Raw genomic sequence first — 16,023 nt, 5'->3', positions numbered from 1 at the left:
GGTATTTTCACATGTAGAGGAGAGCAATAGTTTTGTGGAGTTTTCATTTGCTCTGCAGTGCTGCTGCTCTATTCCCAGCCTTCGTGGTCTTCTTAACATTCATTATTTACTCCCCTTGAGACTCTGTATCCTCTCTCTCCTTGATTTTACCAACATTTTGTTCTGTCATTCAATGTCATTCTGTGCTTGTTCTCCCCTCAGTCTCACTAAAGCCATGACCCAGCGTTTAATGCATCTTGATTGCCCTGATATACTTTGAGCCACAAAAAAATATTTATAAGGATTTCCTAGGCATATTCAGGTGGTTTTCTCTGCATTGTATAACTCATGCCGCCTTTTGCCTTTGAGTAGCTACTCTACATTTTTCTTATCCCTTATGATTCTCGGTGGGAATGAAGCTCGTGCGTAGGTCTGCAATCATTTTCAGTAGTGATAACTGATAACCCTTTTTTCACTTTAAAGCAAACTAGAACCGTATTGTGATATAGTAATATTTACGTATAGGCACATAGAGTTTTGCATGTTTGAGAGGAAAGCATTAATTAGAGTAATTTTTACTGTGTTGCTGGAGAAAACCGTTAGAGCAGGTGTCAAGTTCAGTGTTCATCACCATCTTCCTGTCACCCTCCCAGGCCTGTTTTCATCAATCATGCGAGAGCTGGCCAACATCACGCATGACGGTCCCAAGTGGATGGTACTGGATGGAGATATTGATCCAATGTGGATTGAGTCTCTTAATACTGTGATGGATGATAATAAGGTAATGAATATAAGTTAAAGAAGGAGATATTCTTTGACTGCATGGCATGGTTCAGCCTAAAAATGCAGATGCTGAAATAACACCTCCTAGAATAATGCGGTTGTGTTTCTTCAGATACACCAAACAATATCACATATAGAAAATGGTGCATGAGGGGAAATAGCTCAAATCATGGTTTCATTGTAATTTCCCTTCCTGGAACTGGGCTCATGGATAATCACAGATGTCCTGATTGTAGCTCCAGGCCCTTCAAAAATAGGGTGGGGTCATAATTCCACACCTTTTTCCGCCGCTCGAAGGGAGTGCTGTTCCTTTGAGTCATGGAAGACAGTTCTACTACCTGCTGGAAATCAGCTGCATTCCCTCAAGGAACTGTGCTGGCAGCAACCAAGCTTTTTAGTGCAAAGTGCTGAATGCTTTTCATTCCTGTTCCTGGGGAAGATGTCATTCTGTCTGTCTGTCTGCCCAATGCAGGTGCTGACCCTGGCGAGCAATGAGAGAATCCCTCTGAACCCAACGATGCGGTTGGTGTTTGAGATCAGCCACCTGCGCACAGCCACCCCAGCAACCGTGTCCCGAGCGGGTGAGTCCTGGCCTGAGCTCCGCACTGGGATTTGCCGTGAACCCAGGAGGATCTCGTGCCATTAACCAGTCTTCTGTTGGCCAACTTGACTCCTGTTGCAAGTACCCAACCTGAGATCACAGCGGCCGTGGGTGGACAGGGCAGGTTTCTGACAGACAAACTGAGGATCCTGACCCCAAATGCACATGTGGAGCTGTCATCATCCTGGAGATTTACCCAGAGCACTCTGACTGTTGGTGGGTGATCATGGCTTCAGCGTTGCTGAGTGCTCCTGTTGTGCAAAGCCCTTTGGATGGACTTTATGAGGAGAAGGACAGTATCTGTCTCAAAGAGTTCTTGATCTTCTGAAGAAGTGCATGAAGTATGGGAGAAGGGAATGGAGGTGTCCCCTAGTTTTACACATGGGGAAATGGGGCCCAGAGCAATGAAACTGCTCAGACAAGACAATGTTCTGAATTTAGGGCAAGGTCATGAAAAGCGCCGTGGTTTCAAGGGTGAAGTTTCTTCACTGTTCATGTTTCTACTCTGCAGTGGGGCAGGAAAAGGGGGCAGGTAATGGGACGTCCCGTCATATTTGATAGGGTTTTAGTTGTGTGAAAGTACCTGGTAAACTCTGCTGGAAGAAAGGAACAGTTTCTGCTATGTCTTTACTATATGTTCTCTCTTACCCTGGGCCTAAAGGGATCCTGTACATCAACCCGTCGGATCTGGGCTGGAATCCTCCAGTGAGCAGCTGGATCGACAGGCGAGAGATCCAGTCCGAAAGAGCCAACCTGACCATTTTGTTTGATAAGTACCTGCCCATTTGCCTGGACACCCTCAGAACAAGGTACCATCTGATGAGTGATTGTGTCACCCGTGGTGAGGGCATGGGGACACCTGCCACTGTCCAGCCCAGCTGTGCTGCGCTGGGTTGTGCTGCACATGATCCTCCTTGCCCCTGGAAGCCCTGAGCGTCATTGGCTTAAGCTCAGAGAACCAGCAGGGCGAGGTGGGCAAAGTGACGCTCCTGCCTGTATCGTGTTGGTCAGATCTGGTTTTCATCTGATTTTGATTTGATTTTTATTGTATTTCCTGTATCAACTCTCTATCTCTTGGAAAATAATTCCGGCAGATCCCAAAGAGAAAGCTTTTCAGCCTCCTGATGTGTCAGGCTAGACCTGAGCCCACTCCACAAGTTATTTTTCATTAAGAACTTGGGTATTTGGAAGGGTCCTAGTGCTTCTTGGCTTGATTTGGCTTTAAAGCAGTGTCCACAGGGAAGTCATGTGGTTCTTGCTTATCATCATGTGAAACCATTCTCTTTCTCATACTGTGGTGAGGACTGGCCAAAGTAGAGTCCCAGAAAACTTAAGGGAGCATCTCCCATCCTCTACTTGCTTCCTATAGTTGCACTTTCCTTTAAAAACAACAGAAAAATCAGCATGGGAGATGTCAGCCAAAAGGGGGATGTGTCAGAAGGGTCTGGAATCAGGACTTAAACATTGTGCTAGGGAACTTCTCTCTGTGGGACCAAGTTGGTTTTGACTGTTGGTAGCAAAGTCAATCGGACGTTTCCCATTCTGTTTGCTGAACATTGTCTCAGAGCGTGAAATCCACGGGATTAGCTGCAGGCAACCCTGAGCTGAGTGTTTTGGTAGCTTGCTTAATTCAGAAATCGTAGAACCAACCTTTCAAATAGCTATAATTACTTTATGGAGGACTTCAGTGCAGCTACAATATTAGTTTGGAATTCTGTAAGTGTAGCTTAAATGAATGTAAAATGGCAAGATGAAAGGGTTTATTTTATTACTCCTCTATTTGACCGCTTTTGAACTCATCGTGCTCGCAGGAAATCATTGCCTTTAGCAAGTCTTCCATTCTGCTTCTTTCAAGAAGATCAAAGTTTTAAAATGCTTGAAACTTCTGATTATTGTTATTACTTGTATATGTGCCGGTGCCAGCGGGTCTGAGTGTGAGAATGGGTGTTCTCTTTATTGTACCTGGGAATAGGACACGTACCGCTGACAAGCAGAATGCCAGTGTTCTGAAAGAGCATTTCTAGTCTTCCTGGGTTGTGATGGACGTATTGCTTTCTAATTTCCATCCCTTAGATTTAAGAAGATTATTCCCATTCCTGAACAGAGTGTGGTTCAGATGTTGTGCTACCTCCTTGAATGTCTCCTGGCAGAGGAGAACACACCTCCTGACTGTCCCAAGGAGCTTTATGAACTTTACTTTGTCTTTGCTGCCGTCTGGGCCTTTGGTGGATCAATGTTTCGAGATCAGGTAAGACGGAAGATGCCTCTTCAGCATCTTTCACACAGTTTGTTTGTGTGGTTTTGTGTTGTTTTGATTTCTTCATACTTTCTGAAACATAGTGCTGTGCCAGTAATGCTGTTTTCCTGGGGCTCTCATATAGGTGATAATAAACTAGAAACACAACAATTCCTTTTACGAAAGGCCTCGTTATCCAGGGTGTAACACCACCGGAGAACAGCTGAGGGGTCAGTGGTAAAGGTGGAGGGATGTTTGCTTATGCAGATGCATTTCACTGGGGAGAAACATAAGGTTAACTTATAGAAGCCTGTGGATGTGCATAATGTGATCAAATTAAGACTGATTTATCAGATGGATGTATCAGTGGAGCAGTCTTTCAGCCTTCTGACTGCACAGGTAGACGTGCTACATAACACAAACCAGCCGGTGTTTTGTCACCAGGGCAGAGCAGAGCCGGAGGAACAACCTCCCTTGGCCTGCTGGTCATACTTTTCCTAACGCACCCCAGGTGCCATTGACTTTCGTGGCCACAGGGGCACACCTACTCTTGGGTGGTTGCATCCCCTAGTCAGAGGACGCCTTATCCTCAGATCTAAAGTGTGTAGTCCTGATGTCTGGGTCTGCCCACACTGCACTGCTGTCAAGGGCTTGGAGATCCACGTCTGATCTCCGCTGGGCTTGTGTCAAACTCTGTGTTGTCTGGACTATGCGGGAGGTCTCTCCACGAATGTAACACCAGACACCCCTCCCCAGCTCGGGTGGAGGCACTGCCGTTCTTGATGGCTGCTCAAGTGCTCCCAGGGGTCTCTTTGTGTGTTTTCATGTACCTTAACGCCAGACCTAGAGTGTCTGCTGGTCTCTTCAGATTTGCTCCATGCCAAGGATCAGATGCTTCAGGAAGTGCTGAACAACACAGCTCAAGCTCAGCTGGGTGCTCACTTGGTGCCATCACACCTTGTGACCATTGAATGAGCTGTGCGAGACCAGCTTCCTTGGTCCTTGTGGAGCCTCCATTTCCCATGTGCCAGCTGGGAAATACTCAGCCTTAGTGTTGCCAGTCTAGGATGACTTAAAGAAACAAAACAAAACACAATAAAGCCTGGGAAGCACTACTTGTCTTTGCTTCAGCAGTACAAGCGCAAGTATGCTGGTGTGCGGTGCTGTGGCAGCTGGCCGCTGTGTTCCCCATGCCGCACAGTCAGTCTCGGGTGCATCAGGCCGGGCTCCTGCCTGCGGTAGTGGCTCTGGGTGGGCTGCAGGAGCAGCTGCAGGCACAGCGACCCTCCGGGAGGCTCCGCCGGGAGCCTGGCTGTGCGTTACTGCCCGCGGTGCTCTGTAAATGTCAGAGCTGAGAGTGCGAGGATACAGCAGTCCGAGCAATGGGGAGCCTGATGAAAAATGATCCAATATAAAATCTGTTTATTGCTTTCCACCGAAGGTGCCCTTCGCGCTGACCTTTCGCGGCCGAAATGTCAGGAGAAACAGTCTGGGAGGCTTCCCACTACTCGGTGCTTGTTGGTGGGTAGCGGGGCCCCTGTATAAAAACAGATGATAGATTTGCCATTTCCTGGCTCTGAAATTAGCGGTAATCCATATGGGGTTTTTATTAAGGAAGTGGTTTGAATTCCACACCGTTCTGGCAATAGAGCTGGGGCTGGAGTGGCTCCATTTAACCGCGGGGTCAGGGAGGGCGGGCAGCGCGGCACAGCGCGCTTGCAGGCGGTCTGGCTGTGCGGGGTAAGGGCACCCTTGTGGGAAAGCTTTTAGCAGCCACGCACGTCCCGCTCCACTGCGGGCTACTCTGCTGCCGCTGCTGAGGAGTTAGAACAACAGGAGAATGGAGAATTACAGGGATTCTGCCTCTCTGAATAGCATGAGTCTGCAAAATCGTGGATACTGTTAATGTGTTTTTCAAATCCACTGGTCTTTTGAGGGACTGTGGCTCAGGAGGCTTTATGGAGGACACTTGGTTCAGTTCAGCAACAAACCCAGGTTTCCTTATGGAGGCCGAGCAGCCTATGGACAATGTGTTGGTGACCCCACATTGTATGGCTATGGGGAGGAGAGACCCGCAGACACCCCAGGAACAAACTGTGCTGTTAAAACGGGCTAAATGATGCGTCCGGTATTTCACAAACATCTTTCTCACAGCAATTTTCCTCTCCTCCTCCCCTCCACCTCTCTCCAGTTCCCATTGTCCACATGGGAAGGTGTTTGGGCAGAATGGCTGGCCCAATGTCATACAGGAGACCTAGGGCAGAGGAGGGGACTAAGCACATTTTGTGAGTCCTGACCCAGCATCTAAAGCAAAACTGTCACCCCAGTTGAAAAAATTCAGATGCTCCAAAATCTCCATGTGTAGAAAGATACAATGGGGAAAAGCAAGGAAACGGGTGCTTTGAGGGGAATGTGGCAGCGCAGAATCACGGCGGGGTCAAAGGGGCAGCCCCTCGCTGCTGCTTTGGTACGCTGGTGTCTGCAGTCCTGCTTGTCTGAAACGTTGTGGCTTGAAAAGAAGCCAGAAGACAACAACTCACTCTGAATAGAGTGGTGTGATTGATGAGGAAAGGCTTTGGTATGCATGCTGTGACTGACCATGAGCACAGATGTAGACGGATGTTGTGTCCTTGTCTGTTGGAAGAAGTAGGCACCAAGAATCAATCAAGTGGTCTGTTTAGTCATAGGCACGTATTTCTCTTTTTCAAATTGATCCATCTATCTAGTCTCAGACATACCAAGAGTGATCAACACAGAGGATGAATTATTTAGATGAATAAATAGGACTGATGAGCAGAAATGAAGAAAATGAAAAATTAGGCTTAATAGCAGGAAAAATGATAAGAACTTTATGCTGTGGAATATATTTTAAGGACTAATCCCGCTCTGGTGGACTGGGATAGATAACATTCTCCATTACTAATTAATTGATCCAGATTAGTGTATTTTCTCCACTTTTTGTCTTATAGCTTGTGGACTACAGAGTGGAGTTCAGCAAGTGGTGGGTGGCAGAATTCAAGACTATCAAGTTTCCCTCTCAGGGCACAGTCTTTGACTTCTACATTGATCCAGAAACGAAGAAGTTTGAACCTTGGTCTAAACTTATTCCTCAGTTTGAATTTGATCCAGAAATGCCCTTACAGGTATGTGAACCTTGCACGTGTTTTGTCTGGGAAGAGCACATGCATTTTAGTGACTGTATGCAGGCATTTCAATTGAAGTCTCATTCGAGGTCAAGCACTTCATGATAAGAATGGCATTCCGTCCTGGTTTTGTTAAAAACAAGTTTCTCTTTTAGTGAATTTGCCTGTCAGGTAAAACCTTCATATCAGCTGCGTTTTCCTGGAGAACCAGATCCATGTTTTGGTAAACATAGCAATGGAATGTGAGGTTATTGATAAGGACAGATTCGCATCTCGCGAGAGGGGCAACGAGAAACAGGTGACCAAGAAACTGACAAACAGAGTATAACATCCCATTCACGTGAATACTTCATATAAAAGTGGGAGATCACGAGGATCTCGTCCATTTTGCTTATGGCCGAGATTAGGAGAGGACCTTGCTGGTCGTCCCTGCGAACGGAGGCCTCATGACAGACTGAATCCAGCTCCGGTTGGCTGCACAGTCCAGTCCAGGACTTCAGGTGCCAGCTCTGCAATTGCTGGGGCTTTCAAGATTGGTTTTGTATATTTTGTATTATTTTCTCTATTCTTATCAGTAGCATTAGTAAAACATTTTTAATTTTTCCAATTCTCTTCTATCTATCCTTCTTTCCCTCCCAATCACCTGTCCTGAGTGGGAATGGGGGAGAGAGAGGGGCTGAAGGTGGGGGAGAGGGGCCTAACAACACATCTGCCATGGTTGTATTGTCACCCCACAATCAAAACCCTTGACACATTCTTTATGAAGTACAACTCAATTACCCATCTTTCTTTACTGTACTTTGACTGTGAAGACTCATCCTCCATCCATCTTCCAGAGCTGAGTGATGTACATGAGGCGCAGGCTCAGAGACACCTATGAGCCAGGGCTGGTGTGCCCAGGGTGCGGGATGGAGGTGCGTTTGGCCTGCAGAGAGAAGCAGGATGTGGGACAACGTAGTGACAAAGTCCCTGAGACACCATCTCGTCATTCTGCGTGGCTGAAAATAGGGTTGTTTATATGATTTGGACGAAAAATGAGAGTTGCTGCAGGTAGTGAATTGCGTTTGCCAGCTATGCCTTTCTTTCCTTTCGGGTGTCCGTCGGGGTTTGGAGCTGGGTGTGCACTGTGGGCACTGCACTGGCACCCACTGACTCTTAAATCCCACTGTGAAACTCACTGGTCCGCAGACTCCTGGTTTTATGGAAAATGGCATTTCCCAACATGAGGGATTGAATTCTGAACACCACGACTCTGGTTCAGGGCTGTGCAAAGCACACACTTAAATCTGCTGCTGTTCTCTACAGCACACAGCTCGTACTTGACTTGAGGTGTGTCTTTAATACGCTTGAATTTAAGCCCGTGCTGAATAGAATGGGTTGCTTGGCTGGGATCTAAGCTGTCCTCAGAGTGCAATGATGGGAATTGCATCCCAGTTGTCAGTGAGGACAGTGCTGATGGGGATGTGCAGGTGCTGCTGGTTCCTGGGCTGTCCCCCGCATCCTGATGCAGCCCCGTGTGCTCCCACGGAGCGGGTGCCACATCCCACCGCCCCAGGGGACACGGCTGCTGACCCTGGGAGGCTCTGACCTGGGGAAGCCCATGAGAATATCTTTGATGAGGATTTTGGCACATCAGTGAAAGATGAAGTTTGAGACCAGGATAAGGTCAGTTCTGCTGTGTAGTCTTTTCACAGATGAAGAGAAAGAGGGAATTGTTGAAAAGTGACTCATTTTGGAATGGTATTTTCACTTTCAGTTGACCTAAAGAGAGAGGATAATTTTCTACATGTATTTATTAATCAGGAATGAAACAACCTTGCTTGTTTTGAGTTGAACAACAGCTGTGGGTCACTGTAAACCAAAATAACTTCCTTTATGGAGTTTGGTCTGACCCAAGTGTCCTGAAATCCCTTTACTCCCTCTACAGGACCAGCACCAGTGAGACCAAGGTTTTAACCTTCACCATGTGGGTTTTTCCTGGCCAGGTGGCCCTGGGGCGAACACGCTCACGGCCATGAGCATCACAGCCCCTGTCTGTGCTCTGCTGGGCTCCCGACACTGCAGATGTTTTAAGGAAGGTGTCAGAGTTTAAAGTTGCCCTGTGGGACTGATCCACTCGCAGAGGTGACAGCACAGGCTCAGCCCACGCTGTGTCACCTGGGGCTGTGTCGTGGAGTCACGGCAGCTTTCTGGGGCAGGTCTGAAGGGTTTTGGGTCTTGCTAGTGTGTGATGGCTGCAGTCTCCCTCCTCCCTCCCAGGTGCCCCTTTGCTTTCTTCCCTGTGTTGGGGTCTCTGCAAAATGCCCTTGAGCTGCTAAATGGGCTGAGCTGTCTGTCTGTCTGTCTGTCTGTCTGTCTGTCTGTCTCTCTGTCCAGCTGCCTGGGTGGGGGACAAAGATGCTGAGGGACCTAGAGATTCTTTCTTATGGGGAGAGACTGAGAGCTCTGGGGCTGTTGAGCTGGAGAAGAGAAGTTGAGAGGGATCTGATCAATGGGATCAATATGTCAGGGTGGCTGTCAGAGGATGGACCAGACTCTGTTCAGTGGTGCCCAACGCCAGGGTGAGGGGCAGCGGGCACAGACTGAAACACAGGAGGCTCCATCTGAACATGAGCAGAAACTTGTTTGCTGGGAGGTGCCAGAGCCTGGCCCAGGCTGCCCAGAACGGGTGTGGAGTCTCCTTCTCTGAGACATTGAAACCCGCCTGGACCCACCTGTGTGATCTGCTCTGTGACCCTGCGTGAGCAGGGCTTGGACTGGGGGATCTGCAGAGGTCCCTTCAGCCCAACCAGCCTGGGATCCTGTGATTCTGTGAATGTGCAGCCGTTTGTCTCCAGCTGGATGGGCGAGTGTGTGCAGGTGTTATTTGTACAGGCAGACCTGGCACCGTGTCCCTGGTCATGAGCTGTGGGCTGAGTCAGTGATTTTCTTCCCCTGCACAGAGGAGCAAGTTGTCTTGTGTGTGGATGAAGATGTGGTGGTGAGATTTGCATTGAGAAGCATGATTTATACTGCTTGGCCTGGATCCCTGCTGCTCATTTTTTAGAGTTAATTTGTCCCTTTTTGTGTAGTTTGTCACTTGGCTGCTTTATTCTTTTCCCCAGCAGGCACATCTTTAAATTTGTAAAACATGGGCACAAAGTAATTTTGGATTTTTTCTTACTTAAAAAAGATCCTAACCTGAGTTCCAGTAGTTCCTTAGACAAGGTGCCTGTTGCTGCAGAGATGTATAAGATGCAGCCCTTAGGGGAAGCAGAGTTGTTGTTCAACCCATCCCTGCATCCTGTGGCTTCCAGAAGCGCCATGTGCACAGGGGTTAAAAGGAGCCCAACACTCTCTCTGCCTGAACCTGGGGCCAGTTTGGGGATTTTCTGTAGTTTATTGTGACTAAATACCACATTCTGTGGCATTTGCCCTGGGCCTCGCTCTGCTTCGTGCCCTCTTGGGCCTCTGCCCCTCCATCAGATGTAGCCCTGACTTCTGTCATTCAGAGAAATTGCAATAAATCTTGTGGTTTTTTTGTTTGGGTTCTTTTTTTCCCTCTCCCTTGCTCACCAGCCAGAAGGTACGAGGTGTCCAGGCTGTTTCTTTGAGGTGCTGGTTTGAGTATGTGTCAGGATCTCACACAGACACACCGCCCCTTATTATTATTGTGAGATACGGCTTTGAATTAAAATACCACTTCCACGAACATGTCACTTGATCCCCAGTAATTGCATTTCAGTGTGATGAATCTCTTGCATACTTGTTTAACCTCAAAAAGGGCTGATTTTATATGTTAATTAGGGACTAATTAAATTTAAATTAAATGCTTATTTGAAACACTTAATTTAACTTGCTACCAGAAATTTCAAATATTGTGGTTTTATTGAACGGGGAGAGAGGCTCCGCTGAGGAAAGATTCATCATTTTCCGTAGCACAATCCATTCCTTTGTGCAGCAACTGTCTGTGACAAGAAATCAGCTGCACTTTGAGTGGTGAGCAAGGCGAGCTGTCTGCAGTGCACCCAAGCAGGAAAAACCCAGCGTTTTGAAAGGTCTGTGATCTGAAACAAACCAACGGAATATAAATCTTCCTTAACAACTTTTGCACGTGATAATAAATGGCTTAAAAAAACTCCCAGTCCCGTTTACATTTGCCAGTCTTCCCTAATTACAAAGAATTGCTACTTACCGTGTGCTGCTTTATAGCACCTTATAGGTCTGTTGCCAACCCAAAACTGCTAATGAAACAAATTCTTCGAGTAAGCACAGGGCAGAAAACCCACCCGGGGTCTGGGCAGAGGAGCGTTGCTTCCGTTTGCTTTTCCACTTACTGAGACAGTAAAGGTTGCCTGGGCTGCAATCAGAGGAATCAATAACCTATAGAACATGATGTGCAGCGACGTGGGGTGATTTTTATTAAATATCAGCCCAGGATTATAAATATTCCCCACGTTTTATGAGCTAGAGCAACATATGACCCCAGCCTTCTGCTAAAACAAATTAAAGTCTTCCAAGGCTTCGAAATGCGAAACTGTTCTCTCCGTGCTTTCCTTTGCGTGTGCGTGACCCTACTTGAAACTAGGTGGTAATTTGACAGCTCGTGTTGGAATTAAGTCTTGTCACATTATCTGGAGGGTTGGGTAACGCTGGTGAGAAGATCAGGGAACTTATGATTATTTGATGCATTTAAATAAAAGTGTCATGTTGGTTGTTCTGAAGATGTCCAGGAATTTGGCCCTGAGATCGCCTATTTTTGTCTAACAGGGTAAAAGATGCATATATTCACAAAACCAGCAGCTTTGCTCGTGGGCTTCTGTGCCCACAGCATCCATCTCCCTTTCTCCATCACAGCGCCCAGTGCCTGCTGCCCTGGCCACGCTGCAGTTGCCGCATCGCCGGGGCAGGCAGCAGGGGACGCTCACTGCTCTGGCACAGCCACCTCTGCAAGCAAGATTTCGTGTAAAAAATTATGCAGAAGAGATTCAAAAGGCTTTATCTTGCATGAAAAGCTCTTGTTTGCTCTGAGGTAGACATGTTTTGTAGCAGACGAAGTTTGTTGTATTTTTGTTTGGAAGGAAGAGTTGAGAGCTTTCTGATTTAAGTCAAACCAAAGTGCTGACCAAGGGTCCCTGCAGGGCTCCCAGCTGCACTGTAGAATCATAGAATCAGTTTGGTTGGAAGAGACCTTCAGGATCATCGAGTCCAACCGTAACCCAGCTCTAGCACTCTAGTCCCTGAGAACCTCATCTCCACGTCTGTCCAACCCTCCAGGGCTGGTGACTCCAGCACTGCCCTGGGCAGCCTGTTCCAATGCCCCACAGCCCTTTGGGGAAGAAATTGTTCCCCAGATCCAGCCTCAGCCTCCCCTGGTGCAACTTGAGGCCGTTTCCTCTGCTCCTGGCGCTTGTTCCTGGGGAGCAGAGCCCGACCCCCCTGGCTCCAAGCTCCTTTCAGGCAGTGCAGAGATCAGAAGGTCTCCCCTCAGCTCCTGTTCTCCAGCTGAACCCCCAGGCCCCTCAGCTGCTCCTCATACAGCTGCAGCTGGGGGACATCTCAGCTCCTTGAGGGGCCGCTGTAGCTACACACAGCACAGCATTGAGCTGGGCTGAGAAATCATTTTTATTTTGCAGCAGTTGCTCTCCCAGTAGATGAGCTTTGCACCTCTGCCTCCCTACAGGTATGCTTGAGAAACCTCTGGAGAAAAAGGCTGGTAGGAATTATGGCCCTCCAGGTACCAAGAAGCTCGTGTACTTCATTGATGATCTCAACATGCCCGAGGTGGACGCTTACGGGACAGTGCAGCCCCATACGCTGATCCGGCAGCACCTGGACTACGGCCACTGGTAGGAGCCTGCTTGGGCTTGGTTGTCGGAGACCTTTTTGTTCAGCTCCAGTGCTGGGGAGTGGGTTTGAGAGAATCTCAAAGCGTGGGTCCCTCTTCCCATTGCATACTGCTGGGCTAGAGCTGGTTGGGAGGCTCTGGGTGAACTGAGAGTTGAGCACCCTCAGGGCTTCCCCTGTCCCCAGCAAACAAATTCACTTAGAATCACAAAACGTCCTGAGCTGGAAGGGACCCGCAAGGATCATCGAGTCCAGCTCCTGTCCCTGCACAGGACAACCCCACAGTTCACACCGTGTGTCCGAGGACGTTGTCCATCGCTTCTTTAATACCGCTTGATTGCTTACTCATAGCTGGGTTGAGAGGAGCTTTGCTCTGCTCTTGCTGTGGCTTGTGACTGTGGTCCCAGCGCAAAGCCTGCGAGGGGAGCGCGATGCTCGGCCTTGCTGCCCCGCGACGCTGAGAGCAGAGGCGGCTGTGGATTTGGCCTCAGCTGGGGTGAACCCCCCTGCTGTGAGCACCTAACATTGTCTTCTGTCAGGCAGCAGCAAACAACCATTATCTAGGCAGAGGTGATTTGAAGGAAAAGCAGTGACTGTTTTGGAAGGAGATTGGTGTGTTTTACACTTTAGCCAGCAGCTCTGTGTGGGACATGAATATTTGCATCTCTCCACAGGGAATACAGGGCAGGGACGCATTGCAATTTCCACTCTCCTCAGCTGTGTGCATGCCTGAGCTCTGCCAAAAGCTTCCGAGGAACAGAGACAGTGGAGCGGAGGCAGAAATCTTGGGCTGTGGGTGTCAGGGAAGTCAGGCAGATAGAGGGTGAGGGAGCTGCGAGGGAGCGTTGGAGGCACAAGGGGCTGCAGCGAGGAGTAGGGGGATGCAGTGAGGCGCAGAGGGATGCAACGAGGTGTGGGGGATGGAGTGAGGCATAGGGGGATGCAGCGAGGTGCGGTGGGATGCAGCAACGTACAGGGGATGCAGCGAGGTGCGGGGGGATGCAGCAACGTACAGGGGATGCAGCAAGGTGCGGTGGGATGCAGCAACGTACAGGGGATGCAGCGAGGTGCGGTGGGATGCAGCAACGTACAGGGGATGCAGCGAGGTGCGGTGGGATGCAGCAACGTACAGGGGATGCAGCGAGGTGCGGTGGGATGCAGCAACGTACAGGGGATGCAGCGAGGTGCGGTGGGATGCAGCAACGTACAGGGGATGCAGCGAGGTGCGGGCGGATGCAGCAACGTACAGGGGATGCAGCGAGGTGCGGGCGGATGCAGCAACGTACAGGGGATGCAGCGAGGTGCGGGGGGATGCAGCAACGTACAGGGGATGCAGCGAGGTGCGGGGGGATGCAGCAACGTACAGGGGATGCAGCGAGGTGCGGGCGGATGCAGCAACGTACAGGGGATGCAGCGAGGTGCGGGGGGATGCAGCAACGTACAGGGGATGCAGCGAGGTGCGGGGGGATGCAGCAACGTACAGGGGATGCAGCGAGGTGCGGGGGGATGCAGCAACGTACAGGGGATGCAGCGAGGTGCGGGCGGATGCAGCAACGTACAGGGGATGCAGCGAGGTGCGGTGGGATGCAGCAACGTACAGGGGATGCAGCGAGGTGCGGGCGGATGCAGCAACGTACAGGGGATGCAGCGAGGTGCGGTGGGATGCAGCAACGTACAGGGGATGCAGCGAGGTGCGGGGGGATGCAGCAACGTACAGGGGATGCAGCGAGGTGCGGTGGGATGCAGCAACGTACAGGGGATGCAGCGAGGTGCGGGGGGATGCAGCAACGTACAGGGGATGCAGCGAGGTGCGGGGGGATGCAGCAACGTACAGGGGATGCAGCGAGGTGCGGGGGGATGCAGCAACGTACAGGGGATGCAGCGAGGTGCGGGGGGATGCAGCAACGTACAGGGGATGCAGCGAGGTGCGGGGGGATGCAGCAACGTACAGGGGATGCAGCGAGGTGCGGGGGGATGCAGCAACGTACAGGGGATGCAGCGAGGTGCGGGGGGATGCAGCAACGTACAGGGGATGCAGCGAGGTGCGGGGGGATGCAGCAACGTACAGGGGATGCAGCGAGGTGCGGTGGGATGCAGCAACGTACAGGGGATGCAGCGAGGTGCGGGCGGATGCAGCAACGTACAGGGGATGCAGCGAGGTGCGGGGGGATGCAGCAACGTACAGGGGATGCAGCGAGGTGCGGGCGGATGCAGCAACGTACAGGGGATGCAGCGAGGTGCGGGGGGATGCAGCAACGTACAGGGGATGCAGCGAGGTGCGGGGGGATGCAGCAACGTACAGGGGATGCAGCGAGGTGCGGGGGGATGCAGCAACGTACAGGGGATGCAGCGAGGTGCGGGCGGATGCAGCAACGTACAGGGGATGCAGCGAGGTGCGGTGGGATGCAGCAACGTACAGGGGATGCAGCGAGGTGCGGTGGGATGCAGCAACGTACAGGGGATGCAGCGAGGTGCGGGCGGATGCAGCAACGTACAGGGGATGCAGCGAGGTGCGGGGGGATGCAGCAACGTACAGGGGATGCAGCGAGGTGCGGTGGGATGCAGCAACGTACAGGGGATGCAGCGAGGTGCGGGGGGATGCAGCAACGTACAGGGGATGCAGCGAGGTGCGGTGGGATGCAGCAACGTACAGGGGATGCAGCGAGGTGCGGGGGGATGCAGCAACGTACAGGGGATGCAGCGAGGTGCGGGCGGATGCAGCAACGTACAGGGGATGCAGCGAGGTGCGGGCGGATGCAGCAACGTACAGGGGATGCAGCGAGGTGCGGGCGGATGCAGCAACGTGCAGGGGATGCAGCGAGGTGCGGGCGGATGCAGCATGCCATGGGTCCCCTCCCAGACACATCGAGGCCTTCTGCCCATGTGCTCAGCAGTGCCCACTGGGCACTGTATTGCATGCAGGAAGTTATCATCTCACCAATATAATAGGCTCAGGTAGGATCTCTCAGCAAAGCATATTTTATTAACGATTTTGCAAGGTCGGGTGTTCCACCTAAAGGTAGGCACACAAAACAGGGCAAAAAGCCACTGCTTATATCCACCCCTAATCCCAACTGCAAATTCCCTCCCCAGTTCCCCGTTGGTTGGGTACGGCAGGGTTTACAGACTACCTGACACTTCCTAGCTGCCAAGGCTCAGTTTACCTGTCTCACGACTCCATTCTAATAACCCTTCCCATTATTTCTTTATTTTCATTGAAGGTGTGTTTTCTTGACTGTCTGAATTTTAACCACTGGAATGGTTTTCAATTCCTCCACACCCGCTCTGGGCAGCCTGGGCCAGGCTCTGGCACCTCCCAGCAAACAAGTTTCTGCTCATGTTCAGATGGAGCCTCCTGTGTTTCAGTCTGTGCCCGCTGCCCCTCACCCTGGCGTTGGGCACCACTGAACAGAGTCTGGTCCATCCTCTGACACCCACCCTGAGATATTGATCCA

The 16,023-nt window shown here is 50.6% G+C and overlaps 1 protein-coding gene across 1 annotated transcript in view; it reads left to right on the top strand.

Annotated features, from left to right (window-relative positions):
* The window catches only part of LOC139826688 (dynein axonemal heavy chain 9-like), a 76,377-nt gene that overhangs the window by 38,973 nt on the left and 21,381 nt on the right, over window positions 1–16,023 (top strand). The window contains exons 21-26 of the mRNA XM_071803099.1: window positions 633–760; window positions 1,235–1,343; window positions 2,025–2,172; window positions 3,437–3,611; window positions 6,569–6,829; window positions 12,410–12,570. Of these exons, the coding sequence (XP_071659200.1) occupies window positions 633–760; window positions 1,235–1,343; window positions 2,025–2,172; window positions 3,437–3,611; window positions 6,569–6,829; window positions 12,410–12,570 (982 nt within the window). The remainder of the gene's footprint in view (window positions 1–632; window positions 761–1,234; window positions 1,344–2,024; window positions 2,173–3,436; window positions 3,612–6,568; window positions 6,830–12,409; window positions 12,571–16,023) is intronic.

The sequence above is a fragment of the Patagioenas fasciata genome, unplaced genomic scaffold (assembly GCF_037038585.1).
Source record: "Patagioenas fasciata isolate bPatFas1 unplaced genomic scaffold, bPatFas1.hap1 Unplaced_1, whole genome shotgun sequence".
NCBI classification, from domain to species: Eukaryota; Metazoa; Chordata; class Aves; order Columbiformes; family Columbidae; genus Patagioenas; species Patagioenas fasciata.
Note: the sequence above shows the minus strand (reverse complement) of the source record. Positions and strands in the feature narration are given on the sequence as shown.